Source organism: Oreochromis niloticus, linkage group LG1, assembly GCF_001858045.2.
Source record: "Oreochromis niloticus isolate F11D_XX linkage group LG1, O_niloticus_UMD_NMBU, whole genome shotgun sequence".
NCBI lineage: Eukaryota > Metazoa > Chordata > Actinopteri > Cichliformes > Cichlidae > Oreochromis > Oreochromis niloticus.
The window spans coordinates 23,068,981-23,089,210 of NC_031965.2; the positions used below are offsets into that span (position 1 = coordinate 23,068,981).

The window sequence follows — 20,230 nt, forward strand, 5'->3', positions numbered from 1 at the left end:
ACTGAGCAGCTCCTTCAGTGGGAGACTGCGGCACCCACGGTGTGGGACGGAGAGATTTCGCAGGTCTTTCCTCCCCACTGCTGTCAGACTCCACAATAAAGCATTTAACTGATCAATCACACACATCCACAAATGTGCAATAACACAATGTGCAATAATCTTTCTGGCAACCGTTGTATTTTTCACTCTGTTGTATATAACATTTGTATTCTATTTTTATCCTATTGTATATTTTACTCTATTTATTCTACTGTATATATTATTCTATTTTTATTCTATTCTGTACAGTTGTGTACTGTATTTATTCTTTTTTATTTTTTTTATTCTAATTGTCCTTCATAACTTTTGCACTGTCCACTTCCTGCTGTGACAAAACAAATTTCCCACGTGTGGGACTAATAAAGGTTATCTTATCTTATCTTATCTTTATCTTAAAACCATATTTTACAAGTTCTGATAATTTATCAATAAGTCTAGCGTAATTAATTGCTCAAGTTATTTAAATTGCATGGCTTTTAATGCCTTGGGTTGTGTATTCCCTAGTAGACATATTTATCTTGCCTTTCCATACTCTGCTGCTTGCCTGTTCCTGTTCTTACTTTGCATATTGATCGTTTTGTATTTATTGTTGCGATTCCTCTTCCTTCCTATGGAGGGCAGTGACACAGGCATAAGCGCAGAAACATTTCGAAGAAGAAGAAAAGGAACCCAATGGAATTTGTCCTCAGTTCATTGGTCTGCTGTGTCTGTCCGCTAGCAAAACAACAGTTTTAGTCGTTAATATTCAAGCGTGTGTGCCTCATGAGTATCAGAGAATGTCTACCCGGGCTCTTCGAAGGCTTAAAGGGAAACAGCGAGGCCAGGAGGCGTTGGACTTGGGGGATCTAACTTTGGGTGACACCCCGGAGGAGCAGGCTGAGGCTGAAGAGGAGCAGTTGGACACGGCTAACGTTTCTCTTTCTTCTAACAAGAAAAATGACGGCCGAAAGGCTAAGAAAAACAAGGCTCAGAAAAATTTCAGCAACATTTATGAGTTGGTAAGGTGACGGTGTAATCCACCAACTCGTGCTTATCATGAAGTTAGCATAAAGTTAGTGTCAGTTTCTTAATGGCAGCTGTTTGCGGCTAGCTCTCTCTGGACTAGCCGTGTGACATGATGCCCAGCTGGCTATCGCTTTAAAAAATCGTCCAAATGTAGGCTCTGTTTATACCATCAGAAAGTACACCGCCAGAAAAGGTCTGGTATTTGTTTTCAGCGCGTCACTATTCTTTTAAAACTTAACTTTAAATTGGACTGTGATTGCACATGGACCGACAATCGACAGCTGTCTGTGTGATTCCTCATCAACACGAACATAATCCGAGTGGGTTGGGAGTCGTACAGGCGCTACTTTTTGTACTTACTTCTACTTATTGTGAGACTTAATATTTTTTTCAAGGTGAATGTGTGTGTTTTAATCTAACAAACTAAAACCTACAGAGCTGTGAAAAAGTATCTGATCCCTTCCTGATTTATTTATTTTTTCTCCCCATGTTTGTCACACTAACATGTTTTGGAAACTTTGGTTTAATTTTACTTGCCGCGACCAGGCTTGATTACTGTCAGACCTGTTGAATCAATAAATGACTTAAATGAAACTGAACCTGTCAGACAAAGTGTAGTAGGTAGGTTAAAACATCTCAAAAAGCAACACAGCGTGCTACGCTCTAAAAACACTAAAGAACAGATGATAAACAAAGTTTCTGATATATATCAGTCTGGAAAGGTGTTACAAAGCCCTCTTAAGGCCATATTGAGTGTCATTATTCATAGGTTACGAAAACCTGGCACAGTGGTAAACTTCCCCTCGAAGTGGCTGGCCTACAAAAATCACTCCGTCAATAACTCATCCAGGAGGCCACAAAAGAGCCCAGAACATCACCTAAAGAACTGCAGGCCTCACTTGCCTCAGTCTGAGATGCTTTGGCATGACCTTAAATAGGCCAGTAATGCTTGAAAACCCTGTGGTCGAATTAAAACCACAATAGAAGAATTCATCGATGGCAATGTGAAAGACTCATTCCCATTTATCAGAAGCAGTTGTTCTTGTTGCCATGGGTGGCACAACCAGTTATTAAATTTAGGGCTAATTACTTTTTCATAGGACTATAACTTGTCTTAACTTAAGGCCAAGAAGGAAAAATAGTCACAGCATATCCACAGTGTCGCCAGCATTAAAGGGTTTCTTTTGTTTGAACACAGATTTTTGTGTATTAAATATTGTTTTGTGTTGGAGTTGTTGCTGTGGCATGTTTACATTAAAAGATGACGTTGTGATGTTACAAAGTGGGATGGGATGCTTTCAGAGCTTTAAATGCCAATGTCCCATTTTTACCAGATCGGTAGTGCAGACATCGAAGGAGAAAAAATTTCACCTGATGAAGAGGCAGAGAAACCAAACAGAAACAAAACAAGCGACCCAGCAAAGAATGACAATAGAGACACAGAAAAAGCGGATCAAAAGCATGAGGGAGAGTTGGACAAGGTAAAATGAAAATAAAGCGACAATGATGCATTTCTGCAGTCTTCTAGCTCTGTGGAAATCTGATCTTATTGTGGATCTTTGCATCTTCTCTTTAACAGCTACCTGGAGACAGGGTTAAAAAGAAGAAGAAGAAGAAAAAGGCAAAAGTGACATCAGAAGATGGAAAGGTAACATATTTACTATATACACTATATATTTAATTAATGCTTTAGAATCAGAAGGTAAACTTACAGTATGTATAACTTGATCCCCTCTTTTTGAACTGACTGTGTGTATGTGCTTTATGTACAGGAGGCTGCAGCAGATGATAACATTGATTTATTGCTGGAAAACTTGGAGCAGTCTAACGGTCTGAGTTTGCAAAATGACGATTCTGGAGTGTCAGACAGAAGACCTGTGCTGCATGTGGAGCACAGGTAAGGACATGTTTGATAAATGCAACAAAAGTGGCACAAAATGATCCTAATGGCACACCTTAGGATAATTTTTCTTTAACCAAACCTGAACAGCATTTGTCTTTATATATATTTGTACACAAAAATCAGTTTTTTAGCATACTGCATTAGTTCAAAATATAAACAAAAAATGTATCAAATTCATTTTATGGCTTTAGGATTTTGTCTTCAAAACAGTGCACAGCTGTCATTCCTTGATTTAGTCAGTTTTAAGTTTGTTTGTTTAATTTCTGTGATTCTGAAATGCTGCCATGTGGTGGCGCTTGGCTCACAGAAGAAAACCAAAACATAATAAGGCCATTTATCGTACGGATTGTACAACAGTTTATTAATACCAAAGTGCAAAAAGTTAAAATGGTTTAGAAAATGTTGCACAAGACAAATCACCAGTGTCGATGGCAAAACATCATTTGTTCCTTTCTGCATTAAAAGACTGTTATAGAACAAACACTTTTTTGTACCAGTAAGTCAGCTGGGTGGTTCCAAATAAATGTGCAAAACAGTCCGCTCAGTCAAATTATAATATTAAGATGATTAGCAGCCACTGAGACATTTCCACTCAACTGTATTTTTCCTGTGGCTTTCGTGAGGACCTTATTTGCTGCTTTCAACTCGCAAAAATACAGTTAATCATGTGAAACTCGTCTGTGCCCGAAGCAGTAAACAATTACACTGATGACCTGGTTTTATTTTGGTTCTGTACTCTGACTGATATAAAGTGTGAGGCTTTGAAATTGGGTATGCCTCTGGTACGATCACTTCTTAATCTTAACACTGATATGGTGTGTTTCTCATGGTCCTCAGTTAAATTGTCTGCTATATTATATTGTTTTGAAATTTAACTTTTTTTTTAATGGATTGACAACCCAATTATCTATTTCAAACAGCCTTGGAATGCATTTCCTCCACCAGTTCAAAGTGAATTTCATTTTCTGTGTTAACTCAGGAATCTCAACCCTGAGACGGAGCTGAAGAGATATTTTGGGGCTCGAGCTGTTCTAGGGGATCAAAGGTAATAGCAAAACAATTTTTTTTTTTTAAATTTAAGTAGTCAGTGCCACTTTAAACAAATAAATGTATTATATAATCTATAGTTTAAAATATAATCTTGTTGCACTCTTTTTGTTAGGCCTCGACAGAGAAACAGACAGTTTCACCGTACCACTTGGATGACCAGTCCAAAGGACAGCTGGCCTCGCTTCAGCCGCCCAGGTAGGGCTGTTCGATATATCGATATATATCGGATGAGGATATAAAAACGTCTATCGTTTCATTTTACGCTATCGTTTGTTTCGTGGTGTCGCAAAATAAACTGTTTACGGCAATATTTTTTCATCGTTTTGATGGTCACTGTAGTGGCTATATTAATTTCTTAATTTCTCTCTCTCTCTTATATTTAATATAACCACACTACAGACGGACAAGCGCTTGTTTTTATGCGTTGCGGTTAGCAACAACGACGGTAACACCATCGCGTGTCCGCTTGTTTATGTTCCACATAAACCCTTCACAATAAAGCTCAAGATCCTGTTGAGACTTTTCAAAATAAACTCAATCACGTAATTTAGATTCACATAATTTACAGAAAATGTTACATTTTTGTGATTTATATCATTATCGGGACGATAGAATTCTTATATCGGGATATGAGATTTTGGTCATATTGCACAGCCCTATGCCCAGGTATACTTTTATATGTGAATTAATCTTAAGGGATTTTATTTGGTGTGATTTGCTGGTAATTTCAGCAATACTTTTAATGATGCTGTAAGGTAGACTTTATCTGTTGCGCTCCGCTGTTTGAAACTAAAACATGAAAAGTTTTGTGATTACCTAATGGTTATTTTGGTTATTCAAATGCCAAAACACCACAAGAACGCTAATGATGACACTCAGAGTACAGGCAGCTTTCTGTGTAAATAAATGGTTCGTTAGATTGATGCACATGTATTTTTCAGTTGTCCCAGGATGAGGACAGTTTTGCCCTTTAAGCTCTTATGTAACAGAGCAAAAGCAGAAGACACACAAAAGCACACATAGCTGTGGTAAATTAGTTTAGGCCCTCTACAGCAATTTATATCAATCAGAAGCTCCTGATCTATTCTCTTTTAACTGTACATAATTCAAGCTGACAGGCACATAATGGTGTTAAGATCTTTTCATGCTATTTTATCTTGTAGTTTGAAGGAATTACATTTAGGGTCAAAGTTCTAAACTGTGCTAGTTATAAGAGATATTTAGCTGTAACATGTAGTGAATGTTATTTGATACTGCCATCGTAAGAGCACCTCATTGTGAACGTACTGAAAGTCATCGTTGATGGATTATGGATTATTTAATTGCTTCATTTCAATGCTCACACTTTGTTTGAATCACATTTTCCTCATCTAATGTAATTTTTTTTAATCTATTAAAAAAACTTTTTTCCAATATTTATTAGTTGTTTATCAGAGTGACTTTAAATATGACATGAGTTGTGCTTTTCTTTACGTGTTGCTTTGTTCCTTCTGCCTGACCTCTCCACAGGAATCTCAATGACCTTACTGGAGACAAAGGACGGCATTCATTACTTCACGTTTGAGCACAGTCGGGAATACCAACAAGTACAGTTCAAGTTCCTGGATGCTGTCGAGTCCATGGATCCCAACAACATTGTGGTAAATGAAATCCTTCAGTTGTGTGTGCGTGTGTGTGTGCGTGTGTGTGTGTGTGCGTGTGTGTGTGTGTGTGTGTGTGTGTGTGTGTGGTGGGGGGGGGAATCACAAATATCACAGAAGTGGGGGGGATAAAGTGCCTCATGTATAAACATGGTGTAAAGTTAGTGGATGGTCCTTTTAGAAACTCTGTGTTGACAGGATCATGTTTACCTTGCAACAGAAAGACTTAATCAGTCACTATGTGTCAACCTAAATGTTGGCAACCAACTCTTACTTTCAAACATTTAAATCTGCACTGAAAAACCCTAATTATTTTAACCATTTAATGGAAAGTGAAGTAGATACAATGTAAAGATAAACTAGGTTCATGATGGATTTGAGTGTGGAAAACAAAGCCTGTTTCATCTTTAAGACTTCCAAGAAGAATAAAGACACCATTAAGACATGTCTCCCTATAACATATATACAGTATGCATGTATGCATATATTTATGTATATATATGTATTTGTTCTGTCTGATCCTATCCAAGAATTAGACTCTATATAAGATGGATTAGCTTCTGGATGTGAAAGTGAAGCTAATGCTTAAATACTTCATACCACTTTATTTGTAATCATCAGCAGGGGGTCTTCTGCTTGCAGAACGGTGTCTGAGTCCACCGTTTAGACCATTGTCACTCATAGTGACCCGCCCGTTGGTTGTTGGAAGTTGTTAGAGACTGCTTGTAGTTGCTAGGTATAACTGGCTGGATAGAGGGATACAGTGCTGTGTTTACTGCTGACTGTGAATGTACTATGTAAATTGGTAACTGAGCTTTCAAAGTAAAAGCTGCGCTTTTTGAAATGTGTTGGTGCAGGCATAAAGCAGAGCTTTCACTTTGAAGGGGAATCTTAGTTTCTGGGTTGTCAGACATTCTCCAGCTTTTATTACGTCTCTGCAAGCAGTGAGTGACTGTTGGAAGACAAGTCTGCAATTATGGCAATCTGATAACAACCAAAGGAATTACAAGGTTTTTGGTACAGGTCCTTTATTTATTTATTTATTTATTTTTTTTAATGACCAAATTCATCTAGTGGCAGTCAGCAACCACCAACCAGTTTGGGACAATACATTTTTCACCAGCAGTAAGTCGTTGCCAGCAGGTTGCTAATGATATTTAGGGCTATGTGAACGATGCCTTACTTGACCTATGACTTCAATAAAAACTTGATTTTAAGTTAAATCAGTAGTATCGAGTAATATTACATACAAAGTGATCGTTTTTAAATGATAAGAAAAAAGGTCTGTAAAACAGGGGATATTACAGGGTTAAACAGGTGATGTCAACCTTATGATTGGTTTCTCACCGCTTGCTTGTGATGTTGTGGTTAAAAATTAAGATGTAGAGTGCCCAAACACTCAGCTCGAGGCTTCAACACAGAGTTTTACAAACCAGTGGGTGATGATGCAGTACACTGTATCCAATTTTTATGTACCGTCTGTGTCGTTTTGTTTTTTCCCGTGCAGGCCCTGCTTCAGCTTAACCCCTACCACATCGATTCCTTGCTGCAACTTTCTGATGTCTGTCGCATACAAGAAGACCAGGAGATGGCTAGGGACCTTATTGGTGAGGATCATTGGATGCTCTGTGTCATGAAATACACTGTTAGGCAGCGTTTTTTTTAATGAGGATAGCCGGGGATCCACTCTGTTCAACCACAATCTGTTAAGAGCAAATGACGCATCTAGCTTCAAGGGAAACTAATGATCTGCAAGTACGATGGTGATTTATTCAGATATCTTTAGACTGTAATGAAATTTTGAATCTTAACTGGGTTGTGCTTCATTCACTTGTGTGACCTGCACCCACCCTGGCGTTCTGATCTCAGTGACTTAATACATGAACTCTTTCTGTTCTTGCTGTAGACAAGAGGTTTTGGTACAGACATGAAATGCTGCCTATCTTAAGGCATTATTCTGCCTTTTAAGTGCATGTCTGTTGTTCATCATCGCTAAGAGGGCCGAGCATATACTGTACATTTTTTTTTCCAGTATTAACTGATTACTTAGTTTGTTTTGGTATATGAATACCTTTAGAATTCACGCATTTAATGTTCCATTTCTTTCAGTATAATTACAATTTTAAAAATGTGTTTTATCATCATTTGCAAAATAAAAAAAACAAAAAAAACCTCTGAGCTCTCGATCAGTTAAAACCATTTAAAGGAAAAACACTGGGCTTTCTAAACTATAGGTGATGATGATGTGACACGGTGCCAGTTGAGGTTTTGTCATTTTCTTTTTTAACCATTTTGCTGGTATTAAATTGATTTTTTTTTCCCCCTTTTTTTTGTTTTGTTTTTTGTCTGTTCTAATCAACTCAGTTTATCCACTCCCAATATCTGATGTTTTGTCTTTGTAATAATTTCAAGTAAAATGCATTTTACCTCATTTCTAAATGACTGTTTTCATTTGCATTTACAACACAACTATCTTTCTCCAAGTTGATTTATATTTTTTGTTATTTCAGAGGTTAGGTAGTTCCTTGATATACTGTGAGTAAACAAACTAGCCACTGTTAACCAGTCAAAATTCATACAAAGGACAATGATGGGTTTAATTTCACAGGCGCCATCCTAAATATGTATCTGAAATAGATTGTGCAGAAGACCACAGGGATACTTTGTCCTCTGCAGGGATAATTTGTGTGATTTGCGTAGGAACACTGCACCAGCCAAATGCAAGCTGAAGGCGTAAGAGACGGTGTTTTCACTGCTGGTACATGTTCATGTACCAGAACTTTAAAGGTGGAACGATGCAGCCTTGTATACCTATTAATAGTCATTTCCTAAGTAAAAATGTATTTTTGTTTTTGGTTTTTCCAGAGCGAGCCTTGTACAGCTTTGAGTGTGCTTTTCATCCTTTATTCAGTCTGACGTCGGGCACCAGCAGACTGGATTATCTGAGACCAGAAAACAGGTTGGTTGTTCCCTTTTGTACTTTTTACAAATGTTGTTACACATTGTACTTTTGTTAAACATCTTGTAGACTCTACAGTATAGTTTTCAACTTAAATTATATATTTATGAAATGATTGAACTCAGCAATTCAGTAATTCAATATTCCCTGTTTGCAGAGCATTTTATCTGGCTCTGTATAAGCACATGATGTTCCTGGAGAAGAGAGGATGCCCAAGGACAGCTTTGGAGTACTGCAAACTTATCCTGAGGTATAAAAAGAAAAGCTTAAGACGTGGGAAAGGATAAGATACAGAATTAGATATGAGAAATTTATGATAGCAATAATAATAAATCCTCACTCTTCCCTATTCAGACTCTTCCCCTTTCAAACAAACTTTAACTGTTGTATAAAAACAGATTTTAACAACTAATTTACAGTGCTGTGAAAAGTCTTTACCTTTCCATAATATTATGGACTCCTGTGAAAAACCGAGTTCACCCAGTGATTCTATAACTTTGTGTAGTTGCATGTTTTCTGTGACTTTATCACCTCTCACATTTTGGCCTCTTGTCTGTATAACATTGCTTTCGTTCAGTGATATTTGTGAGGATTTGTGATGCTGTGCATTATAGTCAAACATCTCCACTTTGGTCTCATCTGTCCAAAGGACATTGCACAAGAATTTTGAAACATTGTTCAGATGCAACTGTGCAAACCTGAGGCATACTGGCCTTGTCTTAACAACGCTTCCAAATAATCCATCTTTGTTCAGGCTTTCTTTTCACTGTCATGAGCTTTGTCATTTAATATTTTTTGCAGTTTCCCTGAGCATTGTGCAGTCTAACCTTGGGGTGTATTTACTGGGACGTCCATTCCTTGGAACATTTTGTAATGCACCTGAATGGTCCAAACTTTTAAATGGTCAAAGCTGCTTTTACTTGGTGATGATCAGTTAATCAGCTGCATTTGATTAGCAACACCTGGCTGTTACTTACCTTCTTAATTGCAGAGGAATTAATGGGCTGATTGGACATGTGAGCAATAATGATAAAAGAACACAATCTTTTCTACTCAAAGAGAGAGGATGCACATTTAGACGCTTTCACTGTCTCATTACATGAAAAGTATTACATAAATTACTTTCTAGATAAACAAGAGGAACCTTTATTCCCTTTATAAAGTAAACACTAAACAGACAAATTTGTTGAGGCACCTTTTTTATGTGCACTAATGTGGTGAGACTGTCTGCTGATAACGATCGGAGATGGACTCAGAATTATTTATAAGGTAAAAAACAAGTGAACATGTGTTTCAGATTCATTCAGGTCATGTATTGAGATTCGGGCTAATATCATGACCCGTCCTTTACACATAATAGAATTAAACTTTTATGGAGACATAATCTAAAAACATTCAGTTCATGTGTTTATATCATTACCTCTTGTGTTATGTTGCTCAAGAAATCACTTACCAAAAAGCTTTTCACAAAGTGTTCCTGTGGGGACACTGCTGCCATAAGCCTCAGCTTTGCAGACTATTCATATAGTAGTCAATATTTTTTGTGATTTTCATCAAATTCCGGCTTCCTGATTTAATGTTCTGGCCTGAAGAGCAGCAGTGTGGTAATAAAAAGCACTGGCCCTTCATCACCGGCAGATATTAAGTCACTGTTTGCTTTAACAGAATCTCGAAAGTGTTGCTTGAAGAAATGCTACACATACATTATATGAGATGATTAAAGAAGATAATTAATAATCTCATCTGCTATGATGTTTAACACACAGACTTTATTTGTTGTTATAATCACAGTTGTTCTTAAAGAATTTTTTTTTGCCCTTAGATTGATTTTAAGCTATTGTAAAAAGAGACTTGTGTGCATAGATTAATAACTCCCTCCTGGTTACTTCAGTTGGTTTTCTGCCTGAGGGTGAAAATTTACTGAGGAAACAAACAGCAAAGCAGTGGTGTTTTGGAGCTGTCTGGTTTCGACCTTCTTCATTAATGCCGTCTTTACTAAATTCACTAAATGCCATAACCAGCAGTGGCTGTAATGTCTGAAGCACCGTAAGCAGCCCAGATCATCGTGGTGTGATAGATTTATTTGTACTTAGTCTAAGACACATCTTTGTCATGATTGTTTCATATTAATTTTTTTTTTCTTCCCCATTTGAATTAGTTTGGACCCAGACTCTGACCCTCTTTGCATGCTGCTGCTCATTGATTTCTTGGCACTTCGTTCCAGAGAGTACCAATCTGTCCTTCAGATATATCAGGACTGGGAGGTAAAGTGTGCACCTACTTTCTGTGTGCGTGCATGAGTTAGTGTGCCACTGTTAAATTTTCAGTCTGTCACAGGAATTGTTTGTTTTTGCTTTTCAGGAGCACAGAAATCTGTCTCAGCTGCCAAACTTTGCATTCTCCACTGCCCTTTGTTATTTTCATCTAAGTCAGCAGGAAAATATAGACCCTGAAGAAAGTCACAAACAAAGGCACAAAGCTGACGAGCTGCTGCAGATTGCCCTTATCATGTTCCCTGCAGGTCAGACCCTCAGCAATGAACTGAATCAAATGGTTGCCGTTTATTTAGCTCTTCATGTTCTAAGGCATACTTTAAAGAATTTTAATAACTTCAAGGACTGTTACCATTCACCGTTTGAAAAGTGTAACTTTGTAATTCCCTGCCCTTTGACGTGTTTCCCTTCTCCCCGCTATAGTCTTGATGCCTTTACTGGATCTGTGTACTGTGCAGCCAGATGCTGCAGTCACCTCCCATAGTTTCTTTGGTCCAAATAGTCAGATAAGGTGATGTATGCTGTCTTTATTTTCCGAACTATTGCACAATGCAGGTTTTTAAAAACAATACAATAAAATATGTTTTTTTTCCTCCGTCTTTGTACTCTCATGTTAAAGCTCTTTGCACTTGTTCCATCTTTAGGCAGCTGCCAGCTCTGGCTGAACTGACAGGTCTGTATGTGGGGAGAACTTACACTCTGTGGAGGGAGGCAGCAGTAATGCTTTGGCTGGAAGAGACGGTGAAAGAAGTGCTACGACGAGTTGATGCCAAAGACCCTGTAGTGGAGGACTGCCAAAACAAGTAAGCTTTTTTTTTCCTTTTGTTTTTTAACATTAGAAGCATTTGTTGATGACAAAGAGAGGCAAAATTAACTGTGAGCTGGGTCTTACCTCTACACTTAGTATTCCTTTAATTAAAAGTACATGCCTCTCAAAACCTTCCCCTTCATGTCTTTCTAATAGGAGAAAGCAGAGGTACCAAAGTGCACCAAGGAACATCCATCGCCATGTCCTACTCTCTGAGATCAAAGAAGCCACCTCAACTCTGCCTCTGGTAAGAAACAATCACCATCTGCACTTCAGTGTCTTCTATTCTGAGAATTGCACACAGCAAATTGCAAGCCCAGTGAAGTGTAAATGTTTTGTTTTTTTCTTGGTTACTTTACCTTGATTAGGGTACTGAACAGTCTGAGGCACCACTCTGATAGCAGAAAGCATACTCCCAACAATTGCTAGTGACACGTCTCACAGTGTCTTCAGTTCACTCTCCAAATCTCTAACTCTAAATCACAGAATAATTGATCTCAGTATCATTGTGGAAAAATGATTCCCTGTGAACAAGCACACAGCCACAGTGCAGAGAAAACGGAAATCTCTGGCAGAACCAGATTATGGTGTGTGGTTAGTGGAAAGCGGCTAGAGAAAAGAAGACCTTTGAGAAGCAATAGCTGTTTTACAAACTATTAAATTGTCTAATAAATTTTAAATTAAAGTTTTGTACCAAATGTAGTTGCTTCAAAATCACATGATTACAGCTGTATTTCATAACTCTAACAGAAGTCTGCTGTTCTCCAGCTCGCCCAAGTCATCGCCCGTAGATTTAAAAATGGTAAATGGCCTGTATTTGTATAACGCTTTTACTAGTCCCTAAGGACCCCAAAGCGCATTACACAACCAGTCATCCACCCATTCTCACACACATTCACACACTGGTGATGGCAAGCTGCATTGTAGCCACAGCCACCCTGGGGCGCACTGACAGAGGCGAGGCTGCCGGACACTGTTGGCCCGGGTGAAGTGTCTTGCCCAAGGACACAACGACCGAGACTGTCCGAGCCGGGGCTCGAACCGGCAACCTTCCGATTACAAGGCGAACACCCAACTCTTGAGCCACGATCGCCCCCAATTAAAACTATAAGAAGACAAATTACACTGCTCAAAAAAATGCAGTGGATTAAAAAACACATTAAAGAAACACTTGATCATCACTGTATAACACAGAGTCTGTTAAAACTCACACATCTCAATCTGTCCAGTTAGGAAGCCTACACATTCCTAACTGGACAGATTAATATCACTTAAGTTTAACTGTGTTTTACTGTAATGATCAAATGTTCCCATGTTTTTGAAGTTTATTTCTGAGCAGTGTACTTTGTGGACAACTTAAGTTCTTTTTTTGTTTGTTTGTTTGTTTTTAATTACCGAAGAAAGAGTCCAGACAGCTTAAAATCCATCCATCGTTTTGTACACACACATTTGATAACTAACATGTCTGTTCTATTTTCATGTATTTTTTTGGTTTGTTTCACCACCAGGAGGTGACCACTCAGCCTGTGATGGGGTTTGATCCTCTGCCCCCACTCGACTCAGTGATGTCATATACACGACCAGAAAGGTAATTGTGGATCCTTATACTTATGCATGCTAATTTCCTCTTATTATTTTTTTGTCTCAATTTTCATTTTAACTTCATGGCTTGTTTATTTTTGGGTCTGCATATAGGCAGCGTGTTGGTGCATCCAATGAGAGTACACTGTCACTGTTTTTCCGGTCATTGCTGCCAAACTTTAACATTCAGGTGAGTCAGTCAAGATCAGTATTTTTCTAGGGTCGATGTCTATTTTAGACTTTATATTGATTAACGCTTGTCAGGAAGCTTTTAAATGCACTCATAACAATTTGTCTTTAACTTGAGTTTTGCCTCCCCTCTGTTTTGTGCTGTGTTTGCCACACAGACTTGCAGTAGAGCCTTTTTCACAAGCACACAGACACATGCACATAGCAAAACAGGGGGAAGAGAGAGTAACTAGTTTCTTTGCAAACTGTTAAATTAAGCTATCTTACAATAAAACAACAGACAGATATATCGTTTGTAGGGCTGTATTATCTTATTTTCTTGGTGCACTTTCATTTTTAATGTGTGCAGTGGTATAACATTGATTGTGCATGTTGGTTGTGACAGAAATGAGGGGTAAATGCTGACGTGAAACTATTGACGATGAAGTTGCCAGTGGAAGAGGATAGATGGATGACATTCACTTATACTGTAGATGTCCCTCCTCACCCTCAAGAGCATATGCTACTGCTATAGCTTCTCTAAACAGCTGCATAGGCTTAGAATACCATAAAAAACAAATAAAGAACCCATAGTGTGTGCATGTGGTAACACCATGTGACTAAGCTATAAGCCCCTGACAAAAAACTAATTTGTTTCTTTTAAAATTGTGTAAGCGCAGTTAGTGAATGAATCATTATGAACTGGTGAACTCAGAGGGCTGTAAAGTGATTTAATTATGTTCTCCTTGGTTCTCTGATTTCTTGCAACGCTGTCTGTTGAGTTTACTTAGAACATCACTAAAGGAGCTCAAAGCTTTGAGTGAAAGTTTACCTCCCACTTAAGAGATCTTAACTCTAACAGAGACCAAAGAATTTAGACTTTTTGCCTGAGAGATGGGACTTGAAGAACTGAAAAATCAGGATTAAAAATGAAAGACAATAAACAATAATTTTCAAAATTATTATAAATGAATTTGGTGTCAGATCACAGAATTTAAAAAAATGTCTGGCTCTCACCTCCTGACAAGAGCAAATGTTGTTAAGCTCTACTCTGTGCAGGTACTTTGTAATTATGCAAAAGAAATTAAAATTAGAGACATAATAAATCAAGATTTTTATTCTTCCGTAATAAAGTTTAATAAAGTGACTCACTCTTTCGCCTTCCATGTGGGTCTGACATGTTCTGATGACAGTCATACCTCTTCCAAAGCAAACTCCAGTCTAGTGTTTGCCCTCAACACCCTGAACGATGCATTTCAAGCAAAGTTGTGTTTTGGGTTTTTTTTGGTTTGGTTTTATTATGACTAAAGCAGACATGCACAGATACACCCATTTAATAGCAGCACCCTGCAGGGCTGCGCTGGTAAACGATCTGGGAAAACATTTTAACACACATCGATGACTGATGGAAGATTTCCTCTTAAGACTCATGGTCACCCTAAGGGGATGACAACCGAAAAATATCAAAGAAAGCATATGACCTTATTACAGTTAATTCTGTCAACCATTTCAAAGTTGAAGAAAACAACATTCATGAAGTGCAAAGTTGACTCAATATCTCTGCTTTCTCTTTGCTAATAAGGAAGTTTAGTGCTTGGATTTCTTCATTAATTCACATTTTGTTCATCTTGGATGACACCCGTATTTGTAAAATAAGGGTTCTTCTGTTCATCTGTTAACGTGTGAACACGAAACCATTTTCATCCCGTTTCACACAAACCAGCTTAAAGCCTGCTGAGTTTTAAGTTTAAGTAGTTTATATAGTGTAGTGTGGCTCACAATGCTTGTGCAGTTATTACACATTTTAGGTTAACCATGTTTGAGAAATTTGAGGACGTGGATCTATTTATTTTTTATTTTTTTTAGATATATTTCATTAATAGGAAGTTGTTTAGTTAATTGCATTAATTTAAATGTCAAAACGTGGAAGCTTCATTACATAAACTGTTCAATTTCATCATGATTTACATTACTAACTATCTTTCATTCTAAATGATGTCAGCAGCCCATTCTTCAGATACAAGATGTAAGCAAATAGTGAGGTGAATGAGCGGGGAGGATGATTTTTGTCTCCATATTTTCTTACGTCTTGTTTCGTCAGAATGATCTGCAGTTAAGCTCAGAGACTGTGTGAAAGAGAACCAATGTATAAAGATTACACAGTGCACACATTTTTATGCTGGGGTTGACAGTGAGACGTGGAACAATGTTTGGGTTTTTTGGTTTTTTTCACTAGTTGCATTCAGACCAGCAAAAGCATCAACTGTAGTTCTCCCTGCAGAAACTCTCTAGGTGTTTTTTTTTACAGTGTTGCAGCATTTTAACCTAACATCTTACCTTTAATACCTTTTAACTAGAAAAGGCTTTACAAGCGTTGATCATTGCAGTCGGACAGCTGAAACAACATTGCTAAAATACAGCATTTCACTGATCTATGTTGGCCATAATTAACATGGACCAACACTGATTTCTTAGCAGAATTTTACAAGATGCCGCTGTTTAAGGGATAAAAATGAAGAGCAGTGTATATAACAGTAAATATACATTCTCACAGCATCAGTTTCTGTGATGTTTCTGGCAAGGAAAATGTGCTGAAGAGAGGATGATTTCATCTACTTGGCACAAGCGATAAAAAAAAAGAGTGCACTGCTTTTCACAAAACCTGCTGATCACAAAAAACTCGCTCGTATGATTTTGCATAAAAGAGGCATTCAAAGGCTTTTTGGTAAACAAGTTCCGGAGCCAGTTGAGGTGGTTTGGGCATCTGACAAGGATGCCTCCTGGGCGCCTCCTGGGTGAGGTGTTCCGGGCATGTCCCACCGGGAGGAGGCCCCGGGGCAGACCCAGGACACGCTGGAGAGATTATATCTCTCGGCTGGCCTGGGAACGCCTTGGTGTTCCCCCGGATAAGCTGGAGGTGGTGGCTGGGGAGAGGGAGGTCTGGGCTTCTCTGCTTAGGCTGCTGCCCCCGCGACCCGGCCTCGGATAAAGCGGATGAAGATGGATGGATGGATGGATGGATGGATGGAAGTTCATAATGTGGAAGTTTAAATGGTGTACTTTTACTCTGCAAATATATCAGAGTGTGGATTTTAAGTAAAGCCCTTGTATTTGAAATTAGTAAAAAATTTTTACTTTATATGCCCTTAAGAGGAAGGGGAAAAAAAACTGCAAACATGCTTTCTGTGTGCAAATGATATATGAATGCATGGAAAGCAGCACCTATACTGAACCCATTTTGACCTTGTTTGGTTATTTTCTGCAAATAAAAACTTGCTCTAAGACTAAATTGAAAGATTCCTTTAACTGTTACTTTATCTAATGTGTGAAGGTGATTATTGCAAAGACGCCACGTCCACTTCATGGCTTAAAGCACTTCTCTCGCGCTACACTGATCACAATGCGTGTCTGGTTTATGTCCAGTTTTCCAATGACTGGCCTGCTGAACATGAATCTCCTCATTGGTCTTGCAGGCTCCTGCCAGCGTGCAGCACACACCAATCTCTGCCACTTTAAGATACAGTAAACGTATGGCAAACAGTCACACAGTCAACTATACATGCTTACTGTTAACGGATATGCCCGAGGCATGTTTCCATCAGGACAGTTCCATCTCTGTTATCCACTTATGGAGAGGAAGAGATACAATATGGATAAAGGAAATATAGTTAAGAGTTTAATATTTAAAGAACAACTTGACCGTAAAGTAGAATTACATTTCCGAAAACAACCTAAAGTTGTGTTTGATAACATGAACCCTAGATTACTCTGCTATATCCAGTGTGGATGCCATATATTTATTTGGACACCATCAGTACAGTTTAACCATTGCAAGACATTACTTTACCATTTCCGAGAACAAATTATTAGGACATTGTAGCGGAGCACTTTGGGTAGCTCAGGAGATGGATCGGGTCATCTAATAATTGGGATGTTGATGGTTCGGTCCCTGGCTGGAACAGCCAAATATCCTTGGGAAAGATAACCTGATGCATCCACTGGAGTATGAATGTGTTTGAATGTTAGATAGAAAGAACTTGCATAGAAAAAAGCACTTGAGTGAATGGGTATGAATGAGGTACTTTGTATAAAGGGCTTTGAGTCCTCAGGTAGAGTAGAAAAGCAGTTTGTAGACTGAATAATCTCTCCTTCATTCTTAAGGATCCACCGAGGCAGGAAGATGACATGGAAGTGGCTCGAGCTGGTCAGGAGCTGAACCAGGAAGTGAATCGCCTAATGGTGGCAATGAGGGACATGCTGGCAAATATCCGGTTTCAGGAGCCACCAAGAGAGGACAACCCCTACAGAGATGATGATGAATGGGACTGAAAGAGGAGATAGAGGTGGACTAAGTGATGGATGAAGAGGAATAAAACTGAAAAAGAAAGTGATGTTAATAATTACAAGGAGAAGAAGTTGGACAGCTGGATATTATTTTGTTGTCATAATTTCAAAATATTAGACTGATTTTAAAAAAACAAACATAAATACTACTGGGGTAATGTAGATGGATGTGAACCTGGCAAACTTTGTTCCAAGCTCAGAAAGCAGATTGTTAGTTGGACCTGTCATGTTGCCAAGGTTAAGTGTATTATTTATAATTATTAGTTCCATAATCAGTCTCCAAGCATTGTCAGTTCAGTAGCACTAACTGATAATAAGTCCTGCTTTTCTTCCTCTGGTTTCTGGCTTTCTGAGAGTTTTTCATTTTCTCTCATAAACACTCTCATTGGAGGGCTTTACGAAGCTAGAGCAAGATTCATGTAGTCTCATTCTGAGTGTAAGTTCTAAAGCAAACTGCTGCTTATCTGCACTTTAGTACATTTACACAGAATCATAAAATTTTTATTCTCATTGATTTGATCACTCCCAATAAAACTAAAAACAAACTCTGAAAAATCCCTTGAAGTTTTCTTGAAGGCTAAAATGATTACTTTTTTTTTAACTTGAATATTTTAATGCGTAGCTAGTAAAGCATTTTAAATCGATCAATTCTGTTTTTCTAAAACTGCGGTTTTTTGTTGTTGTTTTTTCTGGCGCAAATTCAGTTAGTCATGCCATCCATTTAGGTCTTATTTATAATTTGAACTGAATTATAGTTGATCCACAGCTAAGCATTTGGGGGGTATGTTCATTTCTTTTATTTTTGCAGGGATTCTGTAGCCATAATAATCTTACTGTGAGACTTCTATGATTTTTTCTGCTGAATAATTAAGAAGTTCCAAAATATAACGGGGGCCACATGAAAAGATTTAAAGTGTTTTGACTCTTGGTAATAAATTACATCAAATTGAGTCATTTCTGATGACAAACAGTTCCACACAAACCTCAGCAAGATGCTGCTCGACCTGATGACGCACTTCTGTTGTGACCTGTTGTAAAAAGCATGAAAAGGTCTTCCACGTACACACCTGACATCATTTTAAGCATCCTTAAACATGATAAACTAGATTTGTTTTGTCTTTGTGGGCTTTGTGGTATTTTCTACTCATTGTCTTAATCATCTTGGCTGCTGTTTTTTGTTTGTTTGTTTAAATTCTGCTGCTTTCTTTCTCTAATATTCTTATTACCTCTCAGATTTCGGCACGGATTCTCACATTTCAGTTTCAGTTTACTTGCCCTTATTGACAACGCAGCTATGGCAGATGTTTTCATTTTTATCTCTTAAACTGGTTATTCAATTAACTCTTTTCTGTGTACACTCCGATTCTCATGACCTCACTTGATTATGCTCATTCGCTGCACACTAAATCTGAAGCAGTAACTATGCTTCTGTTATCATCAGTGATATTTATCGTTTTTAACTTGTGCTTATTTTTTTAACACTCTCTAACTGTTGCCCTTTCTTCTCAGTGTCCTTTCATATTATCCATGGGATACGATTCACCCCATTAATGCTTTACAGTCACTGTTCGAACATTTTTTTCAATACAAACACAAACACGCCTGAGGTCTGTTACTCTCAGTCAAACAAAGGACAAAATCATTGCGAGATGCTGTACACACTTGAAACAGACCTACTTACTTTGTTTTCCAATGAGCCACAAGGATGTGGGTGACTGTGCTGGATGGTCAAATGAGGTCATTGTTCCTAATTCACCTGGAGCTATGGATGTTGTCGTGAAAACTTTTCATGTGATCATTCTGCTGTATTGAAAGCGCTTTCAGATTAATGGCTCAGAGGTTGCCTGATTACCACTGGTGCTGTGGGTTAAATGTAACCAGTTGCCATAACATTTAACAAAAACACCTAGAGCAAATTGAAATTCCTGAAAAAAATGAATGCAGAGTTACAACAAATTGTTCTTTTCTTCAAAAAAGTATTGTGCAAAATTGATTTCAAAATTGTTTTTCGTAGTCACACAGAAGCTCTAAACCCCTGATATTTTTGTCATTGTATAAATTAAATGATGCGGCAAATCCTTAAATTTCAGAAGCTGGACAGAAGCCGGTCTGCTACTTTTTTTCGTGACGTGTTTGCCTGCATGACTTGTCACTTTTGATGATACAAATGAATTTGAAACCAGATAAACATGCCCAAGAAGTTGAAGTTGAAATTATTAAATTTGATTTCACAAATTGTGTGAATATGCATCAGAGTTACTGTGCCGTTGGTTTGAGAAGCAAGTTTAACCACAAACAGCACGTTTTGCTCTATGAACACCAAGATTTTCACTTGCACATTTGTCTTAAAGCTATTTAAAACTTATTTTTAATGGAAATCATTTTTAAGCACAGATAGATGTGTGGATTTTGTCCTGGATTACCTAAGCCTTAGATTTGATATTTAATGTTTTCACAATA

The 20,230-nt window shown here is 37.9% G+C and overlaps 1 protein-coding gene across 2 annotated transcripts; it reads left to right on the plus strand.

The window, feature by feature from the left end:
• The first annotated feature begins 673 nt into the window (after window positions 1-673).
• Window positions 674-19,578, plus strand: tcf25 (TCF25 ribosome quality control complex subunit). 2 transcript variants are annotated; one of them, XM_005467117.4, is made up of 18 exons: window positions 674-1,037; window positions 2,379-2,525; window positions 2,624-2,692; window positions 2,817-2,941; window positions 3,927-3,992; window positions 4,110-4,192; window positions 5,507-5,637; window positions 7,145-7,244; window positions 8,503-8,596; window positions 8,754-8,846; window positions 10,755-10,860; window positions 10,958-11,117; window positions 11,293-11,380; window positions 11,514-11,672; window positions 11,834-11,924; window positions 13,186-13,265; window positions 13,373-13,448; window positions 13,833-13,846. In XM_005467117.4, exons 1-18 carry the CDS (start codon window positions 816-818, stop codon window positions 13,836-13,838), a joined length of 1,896 nt encoding a protein of 631 aa, XP_005467174.1. In that variant the 5' UTR covers window positions 674-815; the 3' UTR covers window positions 13,839-13,846. The 2 variants fall into 2 exon arrangements, with proteins under 2 accessions (XP_005467174.1, XP_003442375.1); XM_003442327.5 differs by lacking the exon at window positions 13,833-13,846 and adding an exon at window positions 17,588-19,578 and having other exon boundaries at window positions 675-1,037.
• The last annotated feature ends 652 nt before the right edge of the window (window positions 19,579-20,230 follow it).